The following is a 25,423-nucleotide window of genomic DNA, read 5'->3' on the forward strand; positions in this document are numbered from 1 at the left end:
CCTTCTTCATAATGAAGGTACCCATAGGTAGCTCTGACCTGTCTTTGCCATCTTGAGACAGCACTCTGTCTTTCATTTCACACCTCACATAGATGAAACTGAAACACACTAATGAGAAATTATTGTGCTGAAATTTATGTGCATGGAAAAAAGGGAAAGATTTCCATAAGATGGGAGATAGTAATACCTTTTTATATGCCTATATCCTTACCAAATCACTGATCCCTCTTTGTGTCTCTCCCCTCTCCCCCTCTTTCTACCCATCCCTACTTCTATAATCCTCCCTTTATTCCTCTTTTTCCTATGCATATTGCCCTATTGCCCTATTGCCAACCTCCTCCTTCCTCTCTCTTTCCCAGATTTTACCTCAAATATTTTATATTTTTAACACAATTGAATGATTAGATTTATTTAAAGGACTCTACTCCTACTAGCCTGTTCTCTCACTCTCTCTCTTTTCCATTCTCACATCGTTCACTCAATTCAACTCAACATAAAAACTTCGCTTAGACTCATCACTACAATGTGCAGTGAGGAATTATAAATAGTACACCATTATCAGCATCAAATACTTTATACTTTATATATACTTTATATTCCTTTGTACTTTTGCTATAATTAAAATGTAATAATTATAAAACATTAGATACATTACTTTATACATAAAACAGCCAATTCAGAAGGGTTATTATCTTTAGGTTTTGTTTATTCTTATTTTGAGGGGCTGAGGGACAAAGTATTCTCTTTCTAGTCCATTCAAGAAGACGCACATGCATCAGGGTCCTGACACATCCATGTGGTGCTCCCCACCTGCCTATAAATAGATAACACATTCTTAGGCATGGTTAATGGGATATAGTTCATCCCACTGAGTATGAATAAGAGGTTATGATGACTTGAGCCTATGCAAGAAGGGGGAAAATTGGATAAAGACAAATAGCTACTCGAACTCCTGTGGAGTGTGGGTATTTTCTTATACTTGAATCACTGTAAGAGTTCTATGAAGACAGACATTATTATCCCCAACTTTTCTATCATATTTCTTACCACAACCCTTGTGGTCAGGAGCTTAGGGGACAGAAAGCTCTTTGGAAGCTTCTCTTTATAGCATTCTTCAGCTCCTTATTCCGGAGGCTGAAAATGATTGGACTCAGAAAGGGGGTGAAGACTGTATAGGTGGTGGTCATCAGAGTGTTACTGTCCATAGAACGGGGGCCCTTGGGCTTGAGGTAGATGATGGAGGCAAAACCGTAGTGCACAATAACTATGGTGAGGTGGGAGACACAAGTGGAGAAGGTCTTGTGCCGGCCCTCAGCAGAGGGGATCCTCAAGATGGCAGCCACGATGAAGACATAGGAGAGAACAATGAGGAATAAACACCCCATCAGGGCTGTGACACACACCAGGATCACAACGATGGTGAGAGAGGATGTCTCATTTCCACAGGTCAATTTCAAAAGGGAAAAGACATGACAGAAGAAATGATGGATCACATTAGATCCACAGAAGGTGAGGTTAAAAACTATCAATGTCACCATCATCCCCACAGCTGAACCTCCAGCCCAGGACCAGGACACAAGACGGGCACAGTCACGTGTGCTCATGAGCATGTTGTAGTGAAGAGGGTGGCAGATGGCCACATAGCGGTCATAGCCCAGGATCATGAGCAGGAAGGAGTGGGTGTAGCCAAATGTGAAGGAGAAGAACATCTGGCTGGCACAGGCCACAAAAGTGATGGAGCGGTAGACGGAGAGCATGTCGACTAGCATGCGAGGTGTGATGGCAACAGTGAAGAGAATCTCAGAGGTGGAGAGGGCACACAGGAAGAGGTACATGGGTGTGTGGAGGCTGTGCTCCCTCCAGATGGTGGTCATGATGAGCAGGTTCCCCAGCAGCGTGAACAGGTACATCAGCAGGTAGAGCAGGAAGAAGGTGGGTAGGAGCTGCTGAGGGAAGTTGGAGAAGCCGATGAGGATGAATTCAGACACTGTGCTATAGTTCTGACCAGACAAGGATGCTGCATCTGTTGAGATCAGAAACTGAATGAAAACAAGTGGTTAAAACATAGGCTCTAACATAGATTAAATGGCAATTAAAGACTTTTATACTATATAAGTATTTGCTTAACTTCTCTGGGTCATGCAATCTTCATCAGTAAAATGGAGGAAATCATAATAGTTCTTACCATTCATTGTGATTATGATAAATTATATTAGTATATTATGTGATTAAGGCAAAGTTTGCCTCCTGGGTTTTTATTAACCATCAAAAAGAAATAAAATGTTTAGGCTTATAATCAAGATAGACATAGATGACCAGGGTTATAGTGGGAATGTTTGTAAGAAAAATAATTATGGTCCTGCTTTACCTATCCATGTGGATTTGAAAATCCATTATGAGACATCACCTAGTCAAAGGAAATGGGTATAGTAAAAATAGCAAACTATGATCAAGTGATGTTGGTTTATCCCATAAATGACAAGATGGTGCAGCATCATGTGATTCATCACATACCTTTAAAAAAATCATGTAATTATTTTGATCAAGTAAGGAATCGTGTTCTAAAGTTCAACTACTATTTTATGGTTTTTAAACTGATATAATTGACATTTAACAGTATATTAGTTTTAGGTGTACAACATAATGATTTGGTATATGTATAGCTATTGAGGACTTTTTGAAAAAGACTTTTTGCAACATGAAATTGAAGAAGACTTTCTTAGCTGGATAAAAATAGATACTAAATATTAGCTAATAGTATACTAGGTGGGGAACTATACATGCATTATTTAAGATCAGAAACAAGCCAAGGCTACTCACTGTCTCTGATGTTCTTTAACGTGAAACTGAAAGTCATGAGTGGAGCTATAAAGAAAGAAAAAAAAAGATACATAAGGACTTGAAGGGAAGAGACCTGAACATCTCTCCAGAAGAGAGAAAAGGATCAATGTTAGAACAGTAAGAGTACAATTCTGAAGAAGGCAAGATCAACTTTCAAAAAACATAGTATTTCTCAATACACTCAAGCAGATAATAACAGGAGACCATCCAACCAAAAAAAAAAAAAAAAAAGAAGAATGGAGAACCATAGAATCAACTGGAACACGAGGATCAAATGGCAATAAATAATCATCTATCAATTATCACCTTAAATGTCAATGGACTGAATGCCGCAATCAAAAGACACAGAATGGCTGAGTGGATAAAACGGCAAAAACCTTCAATATGCTGCCTACAAGAAACTCACCTTAGGACAAAAGATACATATAGATTGAAAGTGAAAGGCTGGGGAAAAGTATTTCATGCCAATAGACATGACAGAAAAGCAGGAGTTGCAACGCTCATATCAGACAAAATAGACTTTAAAACAAAAGACATAAAGAAAGACAAAGAAGGACACTATTTAATGATTAAGGGATCCATCCAAGGAGAGGATGTTACTATCATCAACATATATGCCCCAAACATAGGAGCACCCAGATACATACAACAAATATTAACAGACATAAAGGGAGATATTGATGAGAATACAATCATAGTAGGAGACCTAAATACCCCCCTCACATCAATGGACAGATCCTCTAGACAGAAAACCAATAAAGCAACAGAGATCCTAAAGGAAACAACAGAAAAGTTAGACTTAATTGATATCTTCAGGACACTACATCCAAAAAAATCAGAATACACATTCTTCTCAAATGCTCATGGAACATTCTCAAGAATCGACCACATATTGGGACATAAAGCGAATCTCAATAAATTTAGGAGCATAGAAATTATCTCAAGTATCTTCTCTGACCACAATGCCATGAAATTAGAAATCAACCATGGGAAAAGGAAAGAGAAAAAACCTACTCCATGGAGACTAAACAACATGCTACTAAAAAACCAATGGGTCAATGAGGAAATCAAGAAGGAAATTAAAAACTATCTTGAAACAAATGATAATGAAGACATAACCTCTCAAAATCTATGGGATGCTGCGAAAGCAGTGCTCAGAGGGAAATTTATAGCAATCCAGGCCTTTCTCAAAAAAGAAGAAAGATCCCAAATTGACAACTTAACCCTCCACCTAAATGAATTAGAAAAAGAAGAACAAAGAAGTCCTAAAGTCAGCAGAAGGAAGGAAATTGTAAAGATCAAAGAAGAAATCAATAAAATAGAGACTCAAAAAACAATAGAGAAAATTAATAAAACCAAGAGCTGGTTCTTTGAAAAGGTGAACAAAATTGATAAACCCCTGGCCAGACTCACTAAAAAGAGGCGAGAAAGAACCCAAATCACCAAAATTATAAATGAAAAAGGAGAAATCACAACGGATACAGCAGAAATACAAAAAACCATAAGAGAATACTATGAACAACTATATGGCAATAAGTTTGACAATCTGGAAGAAATGGACAATTTTCTAGAATCTTACAGCCTGCCAAAACTGAATCAAGCAGAAACAGACCAACTGAACAGACCAATCACTAGAAATGAAATTGAAGAGGTCATAAAATCACTCCCTACAAATAAAAGCCCAGGACCAGATGGCTTCACAGGTGAATTCTATCAAACATATAAAGAGGAATTGGTGCCCATCCTCCTTAAACTCTTTCAAAAGGTTGAAGAAGAAGGAATACTCCCAAAGACATTCTATGAGGCCACCATCACCCTCATTCCAAAACCAGGCAGAGATACCACCAAAAAAGAAAACTATCGCCCAATATCATTGATGAATATAGATGCAAAACTTCTCAACAAAATCTTAGCCAACCGAATCCAACAACATATCAAAAAAATTATACACCATGACCAGGTTGGGTTCATCCCAGGTTCACAAGGATGGTTCAACATACGCAAATCAATCAACATCATACACCACATTAACAAAAAAAAAGTCAAAAATCATATGATCATCTCAATAGATGCAGAAAAAGCATTTGACAAAGTTCAACATCCATTCATGATCAAGACCCTCGCCAAAGTGGGTATAGAGGGAACATTCCTGAATATAATCAAAGCCATTTATGATAAACCCACAGCAAATATAATCCTCAATGGGGAAAAACTGAAAGCCTTCTCACTCAAATCTGGAACAAGACAGGGATGCCCACTCTCACCACTGCTCTTCAACATAGTTTTGGAAGTCTTAGCCACAGCAATTAGACAAACAAAAGAAATCAAAGGCATCCATATAGGAAGAGAAGAGATCAAACTGTCACTGTATGCAGATGACATGATTCTATACCTAGAAAACCCTAAGGACTCAACCCCAAAACTCCTTGAACTGATTAATAAATTCAGCAAAGTGGCAGGATATAAGATTAACATTCAGAAGTCAGTTGCATTTCTGTATACCAGCAATGAAGCATTAGAAAAGGAATACAAAAATACGATACCTTTTAAAATTGTACCTCACAAAATCAAATACCTCGGAATACACCTAACCAAAGAGGTAAAGGACCTATATGCCGAGAACTATAAAACCTTAATCAAAGAAATCAAAGAAGATGTAAAAAAATGGAAAGATATTCCATGTTCCTGGATTGGAAAAATCAATATTGTGAAAATGGCCATCCTACCCAAAGCAATCTACAGATTCAATGCAATCCCTATCAAATTACCCATGACATTTTTCACAGAACTAGAACAAACAATCCAAACATTTATATGGAACAACAAAAGACCCAGAATCGCCAAAGCAATCCTGAGAAACAAAAACCAAGCAGGAGGCATAACTCTCCCAGACTTCAAGAAATACTACAAAGCCACAGTCATCAAAACAGTGTGGTACTGGTATCAAAACAGACAGACAGACCAATGGAACAGAATAGAGAATCTGGAAATTAACCCTGACACCTATGGTCAATTAATCTTTGACAAGGGAGGCAAGAACATCAAATGGGAAAAGGAAAGTCTATTCAGCAAGCATTGCTGGGAAACCTGGACAGCTGTATGCAAAGCAATGAAACTAGAACACACCCTCACACCATGCACAAAAATAAACTCCAAATGGCTGAAAGACTTAAATATACGACAAGACACCATCAAACTCCTAGAAGAAAACATAGGCAAAACACTCTCTGACATCAACATCATGAATATTTTCTCAGGTCAGTCTCCCAAAGCAATAGAAACTAGAGCAAAAATAAACCCATGGGACCTCATCAAACTGAAAAGCTTTTGCACAGCAAAGGAAACCCAAAAGAAAACAAAAAGACAACTTACAGAATGGGAGAAAATAGTTTCAAATGATGCAACTGACAAGGGCTTAATCTCTAGAATATACAAGCAACTTATACAACTCAACAGCAAAAAAACCAATCAATCAATGGAAAAATGGGCAAAAGACCTGAATAGACATTTCTCCAAAGAAGATATACAGATGGCCAACAAACACATGAAAAAATGCTCAACATCGCTGATTATAAGAGAAATGCAAATCAAAACTACCATGAGATACCACCTCACACCAGTCAGAATGGCCATCATTCATAAATCCACAAATAACAAGTGCTGGAGGGGCTGTGGAGAAAAGGGAACCCTCCTGCACTGTTGGTGGGAATGTAAACTGGTACAGCCACTATGGAGAACAGTTTGGAGATACCTTAGAAATCTATACATAGAACTTCCATATGACCCTGCAATCCCACTCTTGGGCATCTATCCGGACAAAGCTCTACTTAAAAGAGACACATGCACCCGCATGTTCATTGCAGCACTATTCACAATAGCCAGGACATGGAAACAATCCAAATGTCCATCGACAGAGGATTGGATTCGGAAGATGTGGTATATATACACGATGGAATACTACTCAGCCATTAAAAAGGATGACATCATGCCATTTGCAGCAACATGGATGGAACTAGAGAATCTCATACTGAGTGAAATGAGCCAGAAAGACAAAGACAAATACCATATGACATCACTTATAACTGGAATCTAATATCCAGCACAAATGAACATCTCCTCAGAAAAGAAAATCAATCATGGACTTGGAGAAGAGACTTGTGGTTGCCTGATGGGAGGGGGAGGGAGTGGGAGGGATCGGGAGCTTGGGCTTATCAGTCACAACGTAGAATAGATTTACAAGGAGATCCCGCTGAATAGCATTGAGAACTATGTCTAGATACTCATGTTGCAACAGAAGAAATGGTGGGGGGAAAAACTGTAATTGTAATGTATACATGTAAGGATAACCTGACCCCCTTGCTGTACAGTGGGAAAATAAAATAAAATTTAATAAAAAAAAAAAAAAAAAAAAAAAAAAAAAAAATTATCAAACCCTTAAAAAAAAAAAAAAAAAAAAAAAAAACATAGTATTTCTCATGGTATTATACCAGTAATAATCATTCAAAGTATATAATTTAAGTTAAAATGAAGAGAAGACTCCCAATAGTGACACAAACTATAAAGAAATAGCTGTCAAGAATTTTGGTCTTTGGACCCCTTTATGTTCAAAAACTATTGAGGCCCTAAAAGGACTTTTGTTTAGGTGAATTATAACTATTTATTTTTACCATATTAGAAATTAAAACAGAGACTCTTCAAAAATATTTCTTTATTAGTACATTTAAAATAATCATAATAAACCTATTATGTGTTAATATTAATAACATATTATGTGAGAGTAACTACATTTCCAAAAAACATTTAGTGAGAAGTGTGCCCTTGTTTTACATGTTTGCAAATATGCCTAATGTTTGCCTAGTAGGAGACAAGTTGATGCTCATATCTGCTTCTACATTTAGTCTGTGGGAACACATTGTTTTAATTGTATTATGTGATTAAAATATATCAATACATGTAATTGGAAAAGTTAGGACATGATGGACCCCCAGGAAGTGTCTCCAAGACTCCTAGGGGTCCTCATCTCATACTTTGAAATCCTCTCTTATAAAATACCTAGGATTTAACCAAAAAATTCAGTATCACAAAAGACAAAATTTTAACCACTAATAAAAATGTAGAAGATGATCTGAATATATGAAAACAGTCTACACTCTCAGATGAGTTGCGCTAATATTATGAGATCAACTTTTCTCCCAATTATACCATCAGTGCAATTGCAGTTACAATTCCAGTGTATTAACTGTGAATTTGATAAAACTAACCAGAAATTCCTTCTAAAAATAAAGTCAGTGCAAAACTATGCTAATCTTACAGAAAAAAAGAAGTAAATAAGAAAGATAAAGCCTCCCAGGTAGTGAGACACATTATAGAATCATAGTCATTTTTTAAGTATTAACCTGAAATAGACATAGATACTGATAAAACTGATTATATATCAAAGAAAATATCCCTTCATTATTCAACACCTAATATATGATAAAGGTAGTGGCACAAATCAAAGGGAAAAGGTGGATTTTTTACTACTTTGTGGTGGGAAAATGTTCATGTTATGAAGCAAAGTAAATCTGAATTTTCACTCAAGACCACACTGCAAAGGTGAAAACCATTTGGATTCAGGACATAAATATGAAATATAATGTGTAAGTTTAATAGAGAAAGTGTAAAGAATTACTTTGTTGATTTTTCAAATTTGTATAGTGATTTTTTTTCATTATAGCTAGTTTATAGCATTCTGTCAATTTTCTACTGTACAGTATGGTGACCCAGTTACACATACATGTATAGATTCTTTTTTCTCACATTATCATGCACCATCATAAGTGACTACACATAGTTCCCAGTGTTACGTAGCAGGATCTCATTGCTAATCCATTCCAAAGGCAATAGTCTGCATCTATTAACCCCAAGCTCCCAATCCATCCCACTCCCTCCCCCTTGGCAACCACAAGTCTGACAAAACTTTCCTTAAAATAGACACATGTATCTGCATGTTAATTGCAGCACTATTCATAATAGCCAAGACATGGAAACAACCCAAATGTACATCAACAGATGATTGGATTAGGAAGATGTGGTACATATACACAATGGAATACTACTCAGCCATAAAAAAGAACAAAATAATGTCATTTGCAGCAACTGGTGATTTTTAAAGGCACAGAATTTAAGGCGATTTTTTTTTAAGGCATGAAAACATCAACATTAAGTACTATGGTCCCATGCGGGATATTTTAGGTAAAATTATCAGGTGGATGGAAAGTTGGGAAAAGATAATTTGCATTTTGTAAAACTGACAAATAAGGCATTCTCTCTGTGGAACAGAAGATTAAGGATCCACTGTTGCTGCAGATGTGGTATATGTCACAATTGTTGCTTGGATTCAATCCCTGGCCCTGGAACCTCCATATGCCACAGGCATGTCCAAATCCCCCTGTCCAAAAAAAAAAAAAAAACCTGACAAATATGATCTAGAAGAATAAATAAAAGAAGGTAGGAACCTCAATATAAAAATGAGGAAAAGATATGAGCAGATAAATCACAGAGGAAGTTACATGTAAATGAAAAGATGCTCAGGAAAAGAGGGGTAGATGGGGATAGAATGGAAATGGCAATGGAATTTTATTGTACACCTATTCAGTTCCCCAAATTAGAAAAGTCCATGTTGATTGGACTATGGGGCAAAATAATCTTCCTGTACTGCTGGTGAGAAGGTAGAATGGTGAAAATTCAGAACATACAAGCTCTGTACATCAGCAAATTTAATCCTAAACCCATCTCTCTCCTCAAACCTATTTATAAAGAAGTAACTAAGAGGATGTCCTTTGTAGCATTGTTGTAGAGGGGGAATTGGAAAAAACTGCTTGTCGCAATTGGGAATAATTCAGGTCAGATGGGTTAGATGCAGACACTGGAGCGCCAAACAGATGGAAACAAACAGATATTAGATGTACACATAGCAGTATAAATAGACTTTTAAAATAATGTTGAACAAATAAAGATTATCCAGCATAATTCCATTTGGGCACACAAAATATAGAAGAAGAATATACACATTCTTTATCTCATGTTATCTCCCATAATGGTCTATCCCAGGAGAATGAATATGGTTCCCTGTGCTATGCACAACACTGTAAAGCAACCATACTCTAATTTTTAAAAAAAGAAAAAAATTAAAAATATGGAACATGAAACCAGTCTGTATGAAACTGGAACAGTATATATGTATCATTACATATTTGTCACCCCATAGAATACACCACACCAAGAGTGATGCTTAATGTAAACTTGGACTTAAGTAAATTATATCCATATTGGTTCATCAGTTGTAACAAATGTACCAATATAAATAATAGAGGAAACTGTGTGCAGGAAAAGGAGATAAGTTGGGACCTGCTATACTATTGGATCAGTTTTTCTGTAAACCTAAAACTTCTCTAATAAAATAAAACCCATTGGTTTAAAAAATTAAAAATCAACTTTAAATTGAGAAAAAAGTGTATACATGTATGTGTAACTGGGTCACCATGCTATATAGTAGAAAATTGACAGAACACTGTAAACCCACTATAATGGAAAAAAATTAAAATCATTATATAAAAAATAAATAAATTATATGCATACAGAAAACAATACATAACTTGCAAGAATACATGCAAACCTAAACACACACAGTACGTATTTTTTTAAATAATTGTTAACAAAAAGGAAATGGGGTGAAAGAAAGAGAATAAATTTATGAAATAAGAGGACCTTGTGCAAACCAGTTATGGTCAAAACTTGCAAACTGGAAATATCATAGCTCAAACCTCTGCACCTAAAGTCCATCTTAAATTAAAAATGTATTTTTTATGATTAACTTGAGCCATATTTCTACCCAGAGCTGCTGAACTCCTTGGCTCTGAGATGGGTACCCCATAATTGCACTCCATAGTAATCTCACTAGAGCACTGTCTCTAATTATTGACCACAGTAGGGGTCAGCCTAGAACTTGGAGGACAGAGTCACCAAGACAGTGAGGAAATTGGCTAGAGTGAGGATGTTTTTTGGAGTGAGGAAGACTGCATTTTATGACTGAAAAATAAAGCCTCTGACCACCTAAGCTCCCCACCCAGAAATCAAGACACTGGCATCAACTGGAAAACAGTTGATGCCCACGTCTCAGCATTCTCCTTCCCAACTAAGTATGTCTCAGTTTCCTTCACTCTTCTCCATCTATATGGCTCCGTCTCCTCTCCCTCAGATCGCAGTCCCAGGATCTTCTTATATCCCCTTTTTTTGCTTCCAATCTGCTCTGGCTTCCAGAGAGAATTTTCTGATACATATATAAAGTATGCAGCCATCAGGCCCAGGGTTCAAATTCCAGCTCCTACGGTATGGGAGAAAGAAAGAACTTTCCAGTTCTGAGCCTCCTCTCCAAAAAATAGGGGTACATAGAGAACTTCCTTTAGTGGGTACATGAGGATTCACATAAAAGGCTCAGAGTTTACCTCTAAGTAAATACATTATAAATGTGGTTATCAGTGACTTTGAGATTGACTTTGAAACCCTTCTTCTGATGGGTTTTGTGGCACGCTCTATTAGATGTCACCAATTGGCCTCATTCAAAACTCATGGTCTCTCACCCTAGTGGAGGGCTTAGTACCTCTGGTAATCACACAACACACTTCCCTCTAAGAGACTGATCCATCCTCCACTCTCTTCTCCAGCCCCTGCCTCATACCCACAGTCCAGCTTTCCACCTATTGCTTGGAGGAAAAACAGTGATTCTTTAGGCTGGGTTCTCCTAACTCCTCTGACAGATGGGCACAATTCTGTTTCCTCTGGCCATAGAGGATGGCTCAGACACAGCTGCTAAGTAAACATTACACACATGACTGAGTACATTCAACTCACATCTATGTCACCCCTAAAGCCTCTGCTCAAGGTTCAAGGTAAGTTCAAGCCCAGGACACAACAGCTGAGAACAAACATACCTGGAGCATGGTTTCTCAACCTTAGCACTAGTGATTTTTGGGGTCAGATTATTCTCTGGCTCTCTCTATATTTTTTTCTTTTTGGGGTCAGCCCCATTTCATATGGAGGTTCCCAGGCTAGGGGTCAAATCAGAGCTGCAGCTGCCAACATATGCCACAGCCACAGCAATGCCAGTTCTGAGCCGCATCAGTGACCTAAGCCATAGCTTGCAGCAATGCCAGATCCTTAACCCACTGAGCAAGGCCAGAGATTAAACCCCCATCCTCATGGATACTAGTCAGGTTCTTAACCCACTGAACCAACAATGGGAACTCTCTTGGCTTTCTTTTTCATTGTGCAATGTTCAGCTGCACTCCTGGACTCAACCTAACTGATATTAGTAGCATCCCTTCCCCACAATAAGTGTTAACAACCAAAAATGATCAAGACATGTCCAAATGCCCACCTTGGGCTGAGAACCACTGACATAGGAACTGCAAAGGGCACCTTAGCTGGGTAAGAACCATGGACCTAGAGTGAGCAAATAGAGAAGACCCCAGACAGCCTCCCAAGACTAAGATCCTCTTTTAATACCCCTTTACCCTTCTCTGACTCCATCACCAGTTTGGGCAACACTTTTCACAACAATACAATCCTACCTTCTTACCCTCTCTCTTCCAATCCTGTTATGCTTTGGGCGCCTCTTCCAAGAAACAGCCAGCAGTGGAAGGCAGAAGAAGTTTCCCTGCTTGTGGCTGTCAGCGGCAGCCACAGGCAGGGGTGGGATCAGATGTAGTGTCTCTTGGAACTGATAGAGTGTGCTTTATGCTGACTGCAGGCTCTGGCAAGCTGATCCCTCAGCCTCTCCAAAAAACCAACCAGGAAGTGCGGCCCTCAGAGTCTGGAGAGGCTGTGAGGGACCTCAAGAGGCCTTCTGGTCTGCAATTTCCAATTCCTTCTTCAGCTATCCATACACAACAAAGCATCACTGCTGCCTCTCTCCACCCAGAGGCTGCAGCCCCTGCTGGGGATAGGAAATCTCCCAGTCCTGGGGGACACAGGGCTAGATATGGATGTCCTCAATCCTGTGAGGTCAAGGTACTGTTAGAGGGAAGGCAGGACCCAGAGGAGCCCAGAGTGGGAATACAGAGCTGTGCCCTCGGGTAACGGCAGTTGGAAGGCTTCCGAGAATAAGGATAATTTGGAGCTGTGTCTTGGCGATTAGTTTCTCTTGAGCAATATAAGTACTCTATGATTTCTAGCCACACTGGAAAGCCTCATCTATCTTCTTAATCGATTTCTATCATTTTCATGTTGTCCTGGTGATGCAAGCCAGAAAGCCTGATATTAGCACATGCTCTGCTGTGACAAAATAAAAACATTTGATCTTTTGGTTTTTTTCCTATGGTTCCTGACACTCAGCTTAGGAATGATAACTGTATTTTTTTATGATGAGATGACTGGTGGCTGGGGGCCTCCAGGTAGCTTTAGGATGGGGGCTGGTCTCATTAAAGACTAAGGCATAAGTAACAGATTGGAACTTCCAGCCCCACTCCCTAGACTTCCTGGGAGATGAGGGGCTGCAGATTGAGTTAATCACAAACGGCCAATTCTGTGATCAATCATGGCCCTGTGATGAAACTTTTATAGCAACTCTCCAAACAACAGGATTTGGAGAACTCCTAGTTTGGTGAGCACATGGAGGAGCTGGGAGAGTGGTGCATCTGGAGAGGAATGTATAGTCCTAACTCCTTCCCCTAGAATTTGCCCACTGTTTCTCTTCCATTTTTCTGTTCCCGAGTTGTATCTTATATAGTAAGCTGGTAATAGCAATCAAGGGACTTCCCTGAAGTCTACAAGTCATTTTAGCAGCGTGTAGAACCTGAAAGTGGGATTGGGTTGTGCAAACTTCCAACTTTGTAGCCAGTGAGAACTGGCATCTGAAGTGGGACAAGTCTTGTGGGACTGAGTCCTTCACCTGTGAAGTCTGACCCCAACTCCAGATAGTCAGTGTCAGAACTGATTTGTAGGACATCGTTGATGTCCAGAGAGTTGGAGGTTGGATCCTTGGTATAGAAAGAAGCCACATATTTAATGCCATAAATGTTCAGCAACACTGTCCACTCAACCTCTGTAATCAGCCTCAAGTTTGGCCACTTAGTTCTGTCCTGGATGCCCTCACCTACCTCCTCCCACCTCTCTTCACCACTCCTTGGGTTCCCATGCCCCTCCCTGCCCTCAGCAGCCTACTTCTCTTACAGCAGCCATAAAGAGCTCTCTACAAAAAATAACCTAACCATGCTGCTTGTGCTTGAAACCAATTCCTTGGTACAACCACCTTGGAAAACTGATTGGCAGTTATCTATTAAAGATGACTATAGATCTCCCCTGTGACTCAGCAATTACGCACGTAAGGCACAGACAATAGAACAACACATAAGTATTATCCACTAAAGGACATGTGCTAATTATTCAGAGGAATGTCATTCGTAGGAGTCCAAAACTGGAAACAACCCAAATGTTTATGAATATGTTCACATCATGGAATATCTTAAAATTATTTTCTGTATGTATTTTTAAAATATTTAGGGTGCCCATTGCTCTTGGAAAAGACTCTTCTTGTGGCCCTTATGGTTTTCATACTCTTGTCCCTCCCATTTACATGCCTTCACATTCCAGACACCTCCCCCCCCTTCATAGCTGCATCCTACTCTCTAAGGTTCACCAGACATACCATTGTCCCTGAATGCATCATGCCTCTGTCACCCTGAAATTTTGCACTTGCTACTCCCTCTTCCTAGAAACCCTTGCTCCAGATGCATACATCTACTGGGTCACACCTACTAACCCTTTAGGTCTCACTTTATAAATCATTCCCCCCCAGAAACCTTCAGATCCAAAGGCTAGTCTTTAACTTATACTTAACTCCCACAGGCTCCAGGATTTCCTCCTCACACTTCTGACAACTGTCATCTTTGGTTACACGACAGCTTCCCCCACTTGACCATAAGAAGCTGAAAAAAGATATCACCACTGTTCTTGGTCATGGCTGGATCCTAGCACTTAGAATGTTTCCACATAAAATAAGTACTAAATAAGCATTTGTTGACTCTATGAATGAATAAATAATGGAAAATGCTGTGAGGACACAGAGAGATGCAGCTATCAAACTGTGTTCATAGAGGAGGTATCATTTCACCTGGAGAACTTTGATGGACAAAGTTATTCCCAAGTAATGTCTTGATGTCATTCATGGCAGAAGGAATAGTCTGGGCAAAGGCATGAAGGTGTGCTGAACATGGAGGGAGGGGTGTAAACTATGAATGGCTTGAAGGCCCCATTAGAATAATTGCTCTGTGGCCCACAAAGGGCCCAGGGAGAAGGCACAGACAGCTAGAGGTTTGAGGTATATTCCAGTATGGACTGATGTCGTCTTGCCCTCCCTTTCATTCAAGCTCTACGTGGGCCTATGCTGCCTTGGATCTAGACATTTGGGGAAGCATACCATGGCTCACATTGCACATTAATAGTAAGTTTTCTCAGCTCAGCAGAAATTTAGAAGGGAGCAGGGATAGGGCCAGACATTCCATCAGCAAAAGAATTGCTGGGCCCTCTGAACTCATTCTTTACCAATGCCTCTGGTGCCCAGAAGCCAGGGAAGAAAGGGGCCTAGAGTTCAGGCTTAGGGATGAAATGTAGATGGGACAGGGACAAGGGATCTGCTTCTTCTCACAGATCCACTTTCCCGGGTGACCACTCTACAGGAAGTCTTTCTTGTGATTATGATAGAGCACCTGATGCGATTTTCAGATTGGTGATTCTTGGTATCGTTTTTTTCCCCAATGTTCACATTTCTGTGAAAAGGCTTAATCCTAGGCAGAATATAACTCCTTTTTTGGCCAGGACCACATACATGATTTTGTCCTATCAAAGCAAGATTCTCATTCTTTGATAATTAGGATTCCAAAAGAAATCCTCTAATCATAGCACAATTCAAAACAGTCAACTGGTCGACCTCACTAGCCTTACAGAAGGAGAAACAGAGCTAGAAAGAAAAAGTAATCATATTTAGATGCCATTGTAAGTCTGTGCAGTCCTTGCCACTGCCATGGCACCACTTCTGAATGCCCAGCCTATGTTTGGTTCTCTTTCTCTCTATGCCATATAGGCACCTTAATTGTCTGCAGCAGCTTGAGACTAGACTCTGGAACCAGCTTTGTGTTGATCAAGTGACTTGTTTCTACAGAGCTTGTTTCCCCTTTGGTGAAAAACCAATTTATGAAGACAGAAAGTCCCATGAGTATATAACACATAACATGCAGTAGGTGCTCAGTCTGTGAAGTTTAAGGCAAAGAGACCCCTTGGGGAGTGTGATAACCTAAAATGGGATACTGCAAAAGTCGTGTGTCCTGGCCGTCAACATACATATATGCATTTATTTATTTATTTATTTATTTATTTTTCATACATGCATTTAAACCCAGCTCTAGTTGTGTAATGCTGGTACACAGTCAAAGTGACCTAAGCTCTGTTTCTTTAGGTGGAATACAGAGATAAAAGCAGAACTGCACTTTATAGGGTGTTGTGAGGATTCACCTTGGTGATGCTGTGTGCAGGGATCATTTGAAGTATTTTGCTTCAGCATTTCAGAAATGGCATTTCTTTTGTGGCCTTTTTGTATTTTATTGTTCATTATTGCCTTGATTTCACTTGCCTGTGGTTATTTTTAGTCCCTTATAGTTTCTTTGTTTTTTTTTTTTTTTTTTTTTTTTTTTTTTTGGTCTTTTTGCCATTTCTAGGGCCGCTTCCTGCAGCATATGGAGGTTCCCAGGCTAGGGGTTGAATCGGAGCTGTAGTCGCAGGCCTACACCAGGGCCACAGCAACACGGGATCCAAGCCATGTCTGCAACCTACACCACAGCTCATGGCAATGCTGGATCTGTAATCCGCTGAGTAAGGCCAGGGATCGAATCTGCAACCTCATGGTTCCTAGTCGGATTTGATAACTACTGCGCCATGATGGGAACTCCAGTTTCTTTGCATTCTTGTTGCTCCAGGAGATGTTTGTCCAGGTACAAGTACTTTGATAAAGGGTCCAGGTCCCAGCCTATCTCAGAACCATCATACATGCTGGTAGGGATGTAAGACAGTGCATCTACTACAGAAAATAGTTCTGTAATTCCTCAAAAGTGAAACATAGAATTACTCTTTGACCCAGAAATTCCATTTATGGCTATAAACACAAAAGAATTGAAAACAGGATCTCAAACAAACATATCTACATTGAGGTTCAAGCAGCACTATTCAAAATAGCCAAAAGGTGGAAACAACCCAAATGTCCCTCAGTGGATGAATGGATAAACAACTGAGGTGTATAAATGCAATGAAATATTGTTTAGCCATGCAAAGGAATGATTATCTCTTTATGTGTGGTCGGAGTCATTTGCATTCACTAGTTTGTTTCTGGAGCCAGATTACCTAGATTTGAATCTGAGATCTGCCACTTCAAGCTGCGTGAATAATGGACTAGTGAAATTCTCAGTTCTCTTCATCATCCAGCTTTGTGAGAATTTTAGGATGTTACCTGCTCTTCACAGATCCAGCCATGTTGAAAATACTTAATATATTGTAACTGTTTACAGGAATAACATTTAAGAGCCACTTCATGGAGTTCCCACTGTGGTGCAGTGGGTTAGGAATCAAACTGCAGCAGCTTGAGTCACTGCGGAGGTAAGGGTTTGTTCCCCACCCTGGTGGTGCAGTGGGTTAAGGGATTTGCCATTACCACAGCCATGGTATAGGTCAGAACTGTGGCTTGGATTCAATCCCTGGCCTTGGACTTCCATATGCCATGGGTATATCCATAATAAATAAATAAATAAATAAATAAAATCCCACATTTCTTCATGGGAAAAATTGAGTACCATGTTATCCCTCTGTCAACCAAGAGAGACACATCTAAAGACAAGCAATGCTTTTGGGATAAAAACCTTTTCCCACAGGGGTGCTAGACTCAAAGGCTCCACTAGGGAGGATGAGCTAATTGTATTTGCTCTAACAAGGTTCTCTGGGGGTCACACTGAGAAGCCAGAGAGTCAGGTATAAACCTGCTGGCGTAGATCTGCTGTGCTCCCCGAGAAGGCATGCTCCTCTTCCACAGCTGCAAGACAAAGCTGAGGCTGCAGCAGCCCCAAACCTCAAAAAAGGACACAGGGGGCTGAGAGGTCCTGGAATCTGACAGAGGTACAGTAGCTGTTGGTCAAGTGATTCTGGAAGACAAGATGCAGTGGATCTGGTCTTGGAGAAGACCTTCCCCTCCCGCCAAACTTCCTCTCAGAGGTTGGAGGGACTCTGATCAGTTTTATCCATAAGGTCTTAGTGTGCCTGGCATCAGAGCCTCATGGATGGGTAGGGTTATCAAGAGAGTGGATACCAGAATCAGAGCCTGTGCTGGATCCTTGTTCCATGCAGGATTCAGGTTTGGAGCCCTAGCTATCTGCTTATGATAGGGCTGGGGGTTAAATGGGATGATACATGTCAAGAAGTTAGCTCATTGTGGATTGTATGGAATAAACATCACTGTCCTGCTCAAAGTTAGTTGATTTGTACAGGAGCTGTGGAGAGGAGATAGTTCAGCAGGGTTTAACCTAGATCAGTGATCTTCAAGTGGGGGAAATTTCTACTCTTCAAGAAGTTTTTGCTCCTTACACATAGGGATAAGAAGGATCAACTGGCATCCAGTGGGTCAAGTCCAGGAATGGTGTTCAACATCATACAGCAATATACAAGGCAGTCCACACACCAATAAAAACATGATCAGGGCTCAAACGTCAGTAGTGCCCAAAGAATGCCTGGACTCCACCCAATAGAAGGGGGAACCAGGAAAGGGATTCTTGTAGAAGTGAAGGCAATGTAAGCGAGGTGAACCTGGAGGTTAGAGGCTTCCAGACAAGAATTACAGGCAGGAGCAAAAGACATAAAGCAGGAGACAAAACCAAGAAAATGAAAATTGAAGATGTCTGGGAGTAAGAGGACCAGTGGGGAGTCACAGAAGGGTGAAGATGGACAAGAGCCTCAACTGCCTTTTTTCTAGGTCATGATGGTGCAGTGTGCCTTGTGGGGGTGGGGGGGGGCAAGAATAGCCATGGGAAGACCGGGGAAGCCTGACTATACAGGGGGAAAAGAATCGTGGCCTGGATTGAGGTGATCACTCTGGAGATGAATTTTTTCTTCCAAGAGATGAAGACAATGTTTAAATTTTTTTTGTTTTGCTTTTTAGAACCACACACACGGCATATGGAAGGTCCCAGGCTAGGAGTCACATCAGAGCTACAGCTGCTGGGCTACGCAACAGCCACAGCAATACAGGATCCAAGCCAAACCTTTGACCTACATCACAGTTCACGCAATGCTGGATCCCTGACCCACTGAGCGAGGCCAGGGATTGAACCCGCATCTTCATGGATGCTAGTCAGATCTGTTTCCACTGTACCACAATGGGAGTTCTGACAATGTTTAAAATTTAAAAATCAGAAATCGATGAGATGTGAAAGGTGAGAGAGGAGTTAAGGGCAGTCCTTACCTTGATTGTGAAAAGTTGTGCACTCCATGGAATTGTGCAATGCTTGACTCCCATGGCCAACCTCAGCAGCCCTGGTGAGGGGCAGCCAATTTTGGATCTCAAGAGACTGGAGTGCCTGGGGCAGTTGTCTGGGAATGATGTCCAGGAAGCAATGGGATAATCAAGTAGAAGATTGGAGAGAGGTGGGTGCTGAAGCCAGAAATTCAGCCATTGAATAAAAAGTGTAAGAGAGTATGGAAGACCATAGAGTATCCCTGCTTCAAGACACCTGCCATCTGTATTACAAATATTCCACACCTCGGGTATACTCTGAGCAAATGATGGCATACCATGTGTTTACTGCAATGGTAAACAGCATTCCTGGGTTCTGAGCTTGGGGTCAAGACATGTAAAAAGGAAAAAGACTGCCTCACACAAAAATGCATGCATTCTTCTCACCTCAGCCTTCAGGTGAAGAGAAAAGTGAATGGAAAACTTTGGAGAGTCTATTATATTTCACGAATATTTACTGTTGCTCCCTGGGAGAGATTCCTACCTGTCCAACCCCCTTGACACCAGGTTTGGCTGTTGAAATGTGAGAGGAGGTTATTCCCTGGCAGAATCTCTTAGGAGTCAAGATACAATTCACCTTTCCTGCTACTGTAGTAACTGTTAGTGTTCCTAACAAAGGTTTTTCCAGCTGCCTGAGTCCTCAAGTGAGTTCTTCATGTAGCACAGCCATAGCAAACCTGTGAGGGACATGTAGCCTGAGTGAGAAATAAGCTTTTATTGCTGTTAGCCACCGATATTTGGGCTTGTGTGTCATTGCAGTATGATTTAGCCTAAACTGATTAATACAAAGTCAATGGCCTGCCTACGAGGCGGGGCTCAGGATAATATAAGCCCCACCTAAAACATATGGCCAGAATTTGTGGAAATACTGTCTTTAACACCAATGTTAAGAGGCATTAAATGAGTGAAATTAACTCCCTTTGAAGATAACCTACCTTTGTGTATCATTAATCTGTACATAATATTACAGCAAAGTGAGGAGACTGATATAAATGATACATATCATTGTAACATTTCAGAACAGCAACTTTTTAAAAGATTCCTTTTATAGATCTCCACATTCATTGTCTAATTAGTCATCTCAGGAAACTGAGGGTTTGGGAGTTTCTGTCACTGGCTTGCATAACTCCCTCCAATGTCAGGGATCTCATGCAAACAGGGTCTGTCTGAACCCAGAGCCCTTACTCTCAACCACTAAAAGATCTTATCTCTCAGAAAAAAATTGCATAAAGTTCAGCCTTTTACATATTAACCCATCACATATTCACAACAACTCTAAGGAGCAAGAACCAATATTGTCCTTATTTTACAGATGAGTAAACTAAGACACAGGAAGGTTATGTACCTTGACTAAATCCCACCCACAGCTAGTAAGTGGCAGAGCTGGAATTTAAATCCAGGATTTCTGGCTTCATAATTGATATCCTGAATCATTCTTTATTATTTCTTTTCATTTTAGAAAGCTAATCCCGGGAATATTTAGGCTGTGTGTTTTGGTTTTATTTCTTTTATTCCTATCTTCCTTGAGGTATCACTGATCAACAAAAATTATATGTAATTAAGATGTACAACTTCATGTTTTGATATGCGTAAATACTGTGAAATAACTGCCACGATCAAGCTAATTAACATATCATGCTTCATTTTAACAGCATCACTAAGAGTTGCCGCAAATAAAAATATTTGTCCATATAACATGCCGGGTATGGCTTTAGTCCCCTAATACATATTTTTATCACTTAATCCTTTCAACTATCCTAAGAAGATGGAATTATTCATCCCATGTAACAGATGAGGAAACTGAGGCTCAGAGTGTTTTAAGTGAGATGCCTCCTCAAGGATAGGTTTGACACAGCAATGAGGGGCTCTGTTTCCTTCCCACTGTTGATGCCCCTGTTTCTGGCTTTAGAGCTGCCTGGACATGGACAATCAGACCCAAGTCTCTGAATTCATCCTCCTTGGACTCTCAGAGCAGCCGCTGCAGAGGCAGATGTTCTTCACTTTGTCCTTCAGTCTGTATCTGATTGGGTGCATGGGGAATCTGCTCACCATCCTGGCCATCGTCTCAGACCCTCACCTTCACAGCCCTATGTACTTCTTCCTCAGCAACCTGTCCCTTCTTGACATCTGCTTTACATCCACCACCATCCCTAAGGTGCTTGTGAACCACCTGTGTGGGCTCAGCACCATCTCCTTCTCGGCTTGCCTGGCCCAGATGTATTTCTTTGTTGCCTTTGGGGCAGCCGACAGCTTTCTTCTCTCGGCCATGGCTTACGACCGCTACCTGGCCATCTGCTGCCCACTGCACTACATGACAATCATGAGCATTCTTCGATGTGCCTTGCTGGTGGTGATACCCTGGATCTCAGCCAACCTCATCTCCATGGTCCACACTATCCTGATGACCCGCTTGTCTTTTTGCTCTAATAGGATCCCACACTTTTTCTGTGACATCAATGCCTTGATCAATCTCTCCTGCTCTGACACACAAGTCAATAAGATACTGGTGTTGGTCCTTGGGGGTTCAGGGGTTCTCATCCCTTTTGTGTGCATCATGGCCTCCTACACACCTATTGCTGTGGCTGTGTGGAAGGTGCCCTCTGCCCGGGGTAGGTGGAAAGCATTCTCCACCTGTGGCTCTCATCTTTGTGTGGTGTCTCTCTTCTATGGGACTATTATTGGAGTCTACTTCAACCCTGTGTCCACACATACCACTCAGAGGGACATGGCAGCCACAGTGATGTACACCATGGTCACCTCAGTGCTGAATCCCTTCATCTACAGCCTGAGAAACCAAGATCTGAAGGGAGCCCTCAGGAAACTTATCAGCAAGGACGCTGCCGAGACCAGCTCAGCAGGTGTGGGCTGAAGAACGGGTGCTCTGAAATTTAAAAAAAGTTAACATAAAACAAGACACAGACATTTATCTTAATCAAAGGTGGGAACCGGGGGATTCAAGGTCTCAGGAACAAAGAGTGCTGCCTCAAGAAACCACACTGCTTTTATTGTGCTCTTTAGGATTGTGTCAAGTGAGAAGGGGGCTATAGGTGCAGGATATAGTTTTTTATTATTATTATTTTAAAAGTCACATAGCTGGTAGCTGGTTAAGCTTTTATTCTGACCTTTAGGCATTTAACAATCATTAGCACTGAGGAAGCCTGGCGTCAGCTGTCTATGAATAGCATCTAGAGAATCACCATTTTGCTTCCACATGTGACAGCTTGCCTATCTAAAGCAACCTGGCATGCCTAGTGTTGGGGAGATGGCTCTGATCATCAGTGTCGGAAAATGAGACACATGAACACGGAGAGATCTTGGCAGGGCTCTTTACTTCTGCAGAAGGGTGTGGGTACTCAAAAAGTGTGCACAAAGAAGAAAGACCCTCCCTATTTATCCCTAATGCAGGTGATGTACCTGTCCCCTTCCCATTGGTCAGGTCAGGGTGCACATTCTTCTTGGTTGACTAATTTGAAACAAATTGTTACTGGGAGAAGAGGGAAAGAGGAGAGGGAGGTCGCAGGAAGGCGTTTCAGCCAAAAACGGGAGCGAAATTGACTAACCAAGATTTCTTTGGTAGAAAAAAACATTATGTTACTTTCCACACTAGGCTTGCACCTCTTTCTCTTTGCTGATGCATATCCCGCTAACAACCCCTCGTAAATCCCCTGGGACCATGAGGCTCCTCTTTCTCTTATTTTAACAGGACATATCATGCTATGCAAATAGCGTGCCTATCTGCACATGTCCTACATGCCTAGAACAATGCGTTATGTCCTTATTCAGCTGACCACATGAATAACTTATGCCTTTAGGTCTTTGTTCTTAAGCTTAAGTTATTTACCAGCACTGCGACTGTTTTTCAAGCAGGGTAAAGGTAAAGCAGGACCAGATGGAGTTTTTAGCATAGAAAATAAAGCAGAGAGGCTAAGTAAAGATTGTAAAAACATGTCTTCCAACAGCCACCTTTGCCCAGCCTCTTTGAACACTCTTTTTTTAAATATAATGATTTTTAATTTTTTTTACATTATAGCTGGTTTACAGTGTGCTGTCAATGTTCTACTGTACAGCATGCTGACCCAGTTACACATACATGTATAGATTCTTTTTTCTCACATTATCGTGCTCCATCATAAGTGACTACACAGAGTTCCCAATTCTATACAGCAGGATCTCATTGCTTATCCACTCCAAAGGCAATAGTCTGCATCTATTAACCCCAAGCTCCCCATGCATCTCACTCCCTCCACCTCCCCGTTGGCAACCACAAGTCTCTTCTCCAAGTCCATGATTTTCTTTCCCGTGCAAAGGTTCATTTGTGCCCTATATTAGATTCCAGATATAAGTGATATCATATGGTATTTGTCTTTCTCTTTCTGACTTACTTCACTCAGGGTGAGAGTCTCTAGTTCAATCCATGTTGCTGCAAATGGCATTATTTCATTCCTTTTTATGGCTGAGTAGAATTCCATTGTCTATATATACACCACATCTTCCTAATCCAATTGTCTGTTAATGGACATTTGGGTTGTTTCCATGTCTTGGATATTGTGAATAGTGCTGCTGTGAACATGAGGGTGCATGTGTCTTTTTTAAGGAAAGTTTTGTCCAGATATATGCCCAAGAGTGGGATTGCTGGGTCATATGGTAGTTCTATGTATAGTTTTCGAGGGTACCTCCATACTTTTCTCCATAGTGGTTGTACCAGCTTACATTCCCACCAACAGTGCAGGAAGGTTCCCTTTTCTCCACACCCCCTCCAGCATTTGTTATTTGTGGACTTATTAATGATGGCCATTCTGACTGGTGTGAGGTGGTATCTCATGGTAGTTTTGATTTGCATTTCTCTAATAATCAGTGCTGTTGAGCATTTTTTTTAATGTTTGAATAGTATTCCACTGCGTATTTTTTTTTTTGTCTTTTTGCCATTTCTTGGGCCGCTACCGTGCATATGGAGGTTCCCAGGCTAGGGGTCGAATCGGAGCTGTAGCTGCCAGCCTATGCCACAGCCACAGCAACATGGGATCCGAGCCGTGTCTGCGACCTACACCACAGCTCATGGCAATGCCGGATCCTTAACCCACTGAGCAAGGGCAGGGATCAAACCCGCAACCTCATGGTTCCTAGTCAGATTCGTTAACCACTGCGCCACGACGGGAACTCCTGTTGAGCATTTTTTCATGTGCTTGTTGGCTATCTGTATATCTTCCTTGGAGAAATGTCTATTCAGGTCTTTTGCCCATTTTTCCATTGGGTTGTTGAGTTGTTTAAGTTGTTTGTCAGTTGCATCACTTGAAACTATTTTCTTCCCTTCTGTAAGTTGTCTTTTTGTTTTCTTTTTCGTTTCCTTTGCTGTGCAGAAGCTTGTCAGTTTGATTAGGTCCCATTGGTTTATTTTTACTTTTATTTCTGTTGCTTTGGGAGACTGACCTGAGAAAGCATTTGTAAGGTTGATGTCAGAGAATGTTTTGCCTATGTTCTCTACCAGGAGTTTGATGGTAAGTCTCTTATATTGAAGTCTTTCAGCCATTTTGAGTTTATTTTCATGCATGGTGTGAGGGTGTGTTACAGTTTCATTGATTTGCATGCAAAATGGGGAACCTTCCTATTCTGTAGGTGGGAATGTAATCTGGTAGAACCACTGTGGAGAATAGGATGGAGGTACCCTCGAAAACTATACATAGAACTACCATATGACCCAGCAATCCCACTCTTGGGCATATATCTGGACAAAACTTTCCTTAAAAAAGACACATGCACCCTCATGTTCACAGCAGCACTATTCACAATATCCAAGACATGGAAACAACCCAAATGTCCATTAACAGACAATTGGATTAGGAAGATGTGGTGTATATATAGACAATGGAATTCTACTCAGCCATAAAAAGGAATGAAATAATGCCATTTGCAGCAACATGGATTGAACTAGAGACTCTCACCCTGAGTGAAGTAAGTCAGAAAGAGAAAGACAAATACCATATGATATCACTTATATCT

General features: G+C 40.6%; 2 protein-coding genes across 2 annotated transcripts; one reads left to right on the forward strand and one right to left on the reverse strand.

The window, feature by feature from the left end:
* On the reverse strand, positions 1,062 to 19,429 carry LOC100525329 (olfactory receptor 10H3-like). The gene is made up of 2 exons (XM_021085098.1): positions 19,376 to 19,429; positions 1,062 to 2,039 (listed from the first exon to the last, which is right to left on the reverse strand). The coding sequence occupies exons 1-2, from the start codon at positions 19,427 to 19,429 to the stop codon at positions 1,062 to 1,064; spliced, it is 1,032 nt and encodes a 343-aa protein (XP_020940757.1).
* LOC100524608 (olfactory receptor 1361-like) lies at positions 19,513 to 23,086 on the forward strand. Its single transcript, XM_003123458.5, has 3 exons — positions 19,513 to 19,557; positions 21,336 to 22,284; positions 23,034 to 23,086. Exons 1-3 carry the CDS (start codon positions 19,513 to 19,515, stop codon positions 23,084 to 23,086), a joined length of 1,047 nt encoding a protein of 348 aa, XP_003123506.5.

Source organism: Sus scrofa, chromosome 2 (assembly GCF_000003025.6).
Source record: "Sus scrofa isolate TJ Tabasco breed Duroc chromosome 2, Sscrofa11.1, whole genome shotgun sequence".
NCBI classification, from domain to species: Eukaryota; Metazoa; Chordata; class Mammalia; order Artiodactyla; family Suidae; genus Sus; species Sus scrofa.

Excerpts from the sequence above, each read along its gene's own strand:
- LOC100525329 (XM_021085098.1), bottom strand. The coding sequence starts at position 19,429 with ATGGGAGTCAAGCATTGCACAATTCCATGGAGTGCACAACTTTTCACA. Across the intron at positions 2,040-19,375 it reads CACAACTTTTCACAATCAAG|TTTCTGATCTCAACAGATGC; the intron begins GTAAGGACTGCC and ends GTTTTCATTCAG.
- LOC100524608 (XM_003123458.5), top strand. The coding sequence starts at position 19,513 with ATGTCCAGGAAGCAATGGGATAATCAAGTAGAAGATTGGAGAGAG. Across the intron at positions 19,558-21,335 it reads AAGTAGAAGATTGGAGAGAG|AGCTGCCTGGACATGGACAA; the intron begins GTGGGTGCTGAA and ends TTCTGGCTTTAG. Across the intron at positions 22,285-23,033 it reads TGCCGAGACCAGCTCAGCAG|GCTTGCACCTCTTTCTCTTT; the intron begins GTGTGGGCTGAA and ends TTTCCACACTAG.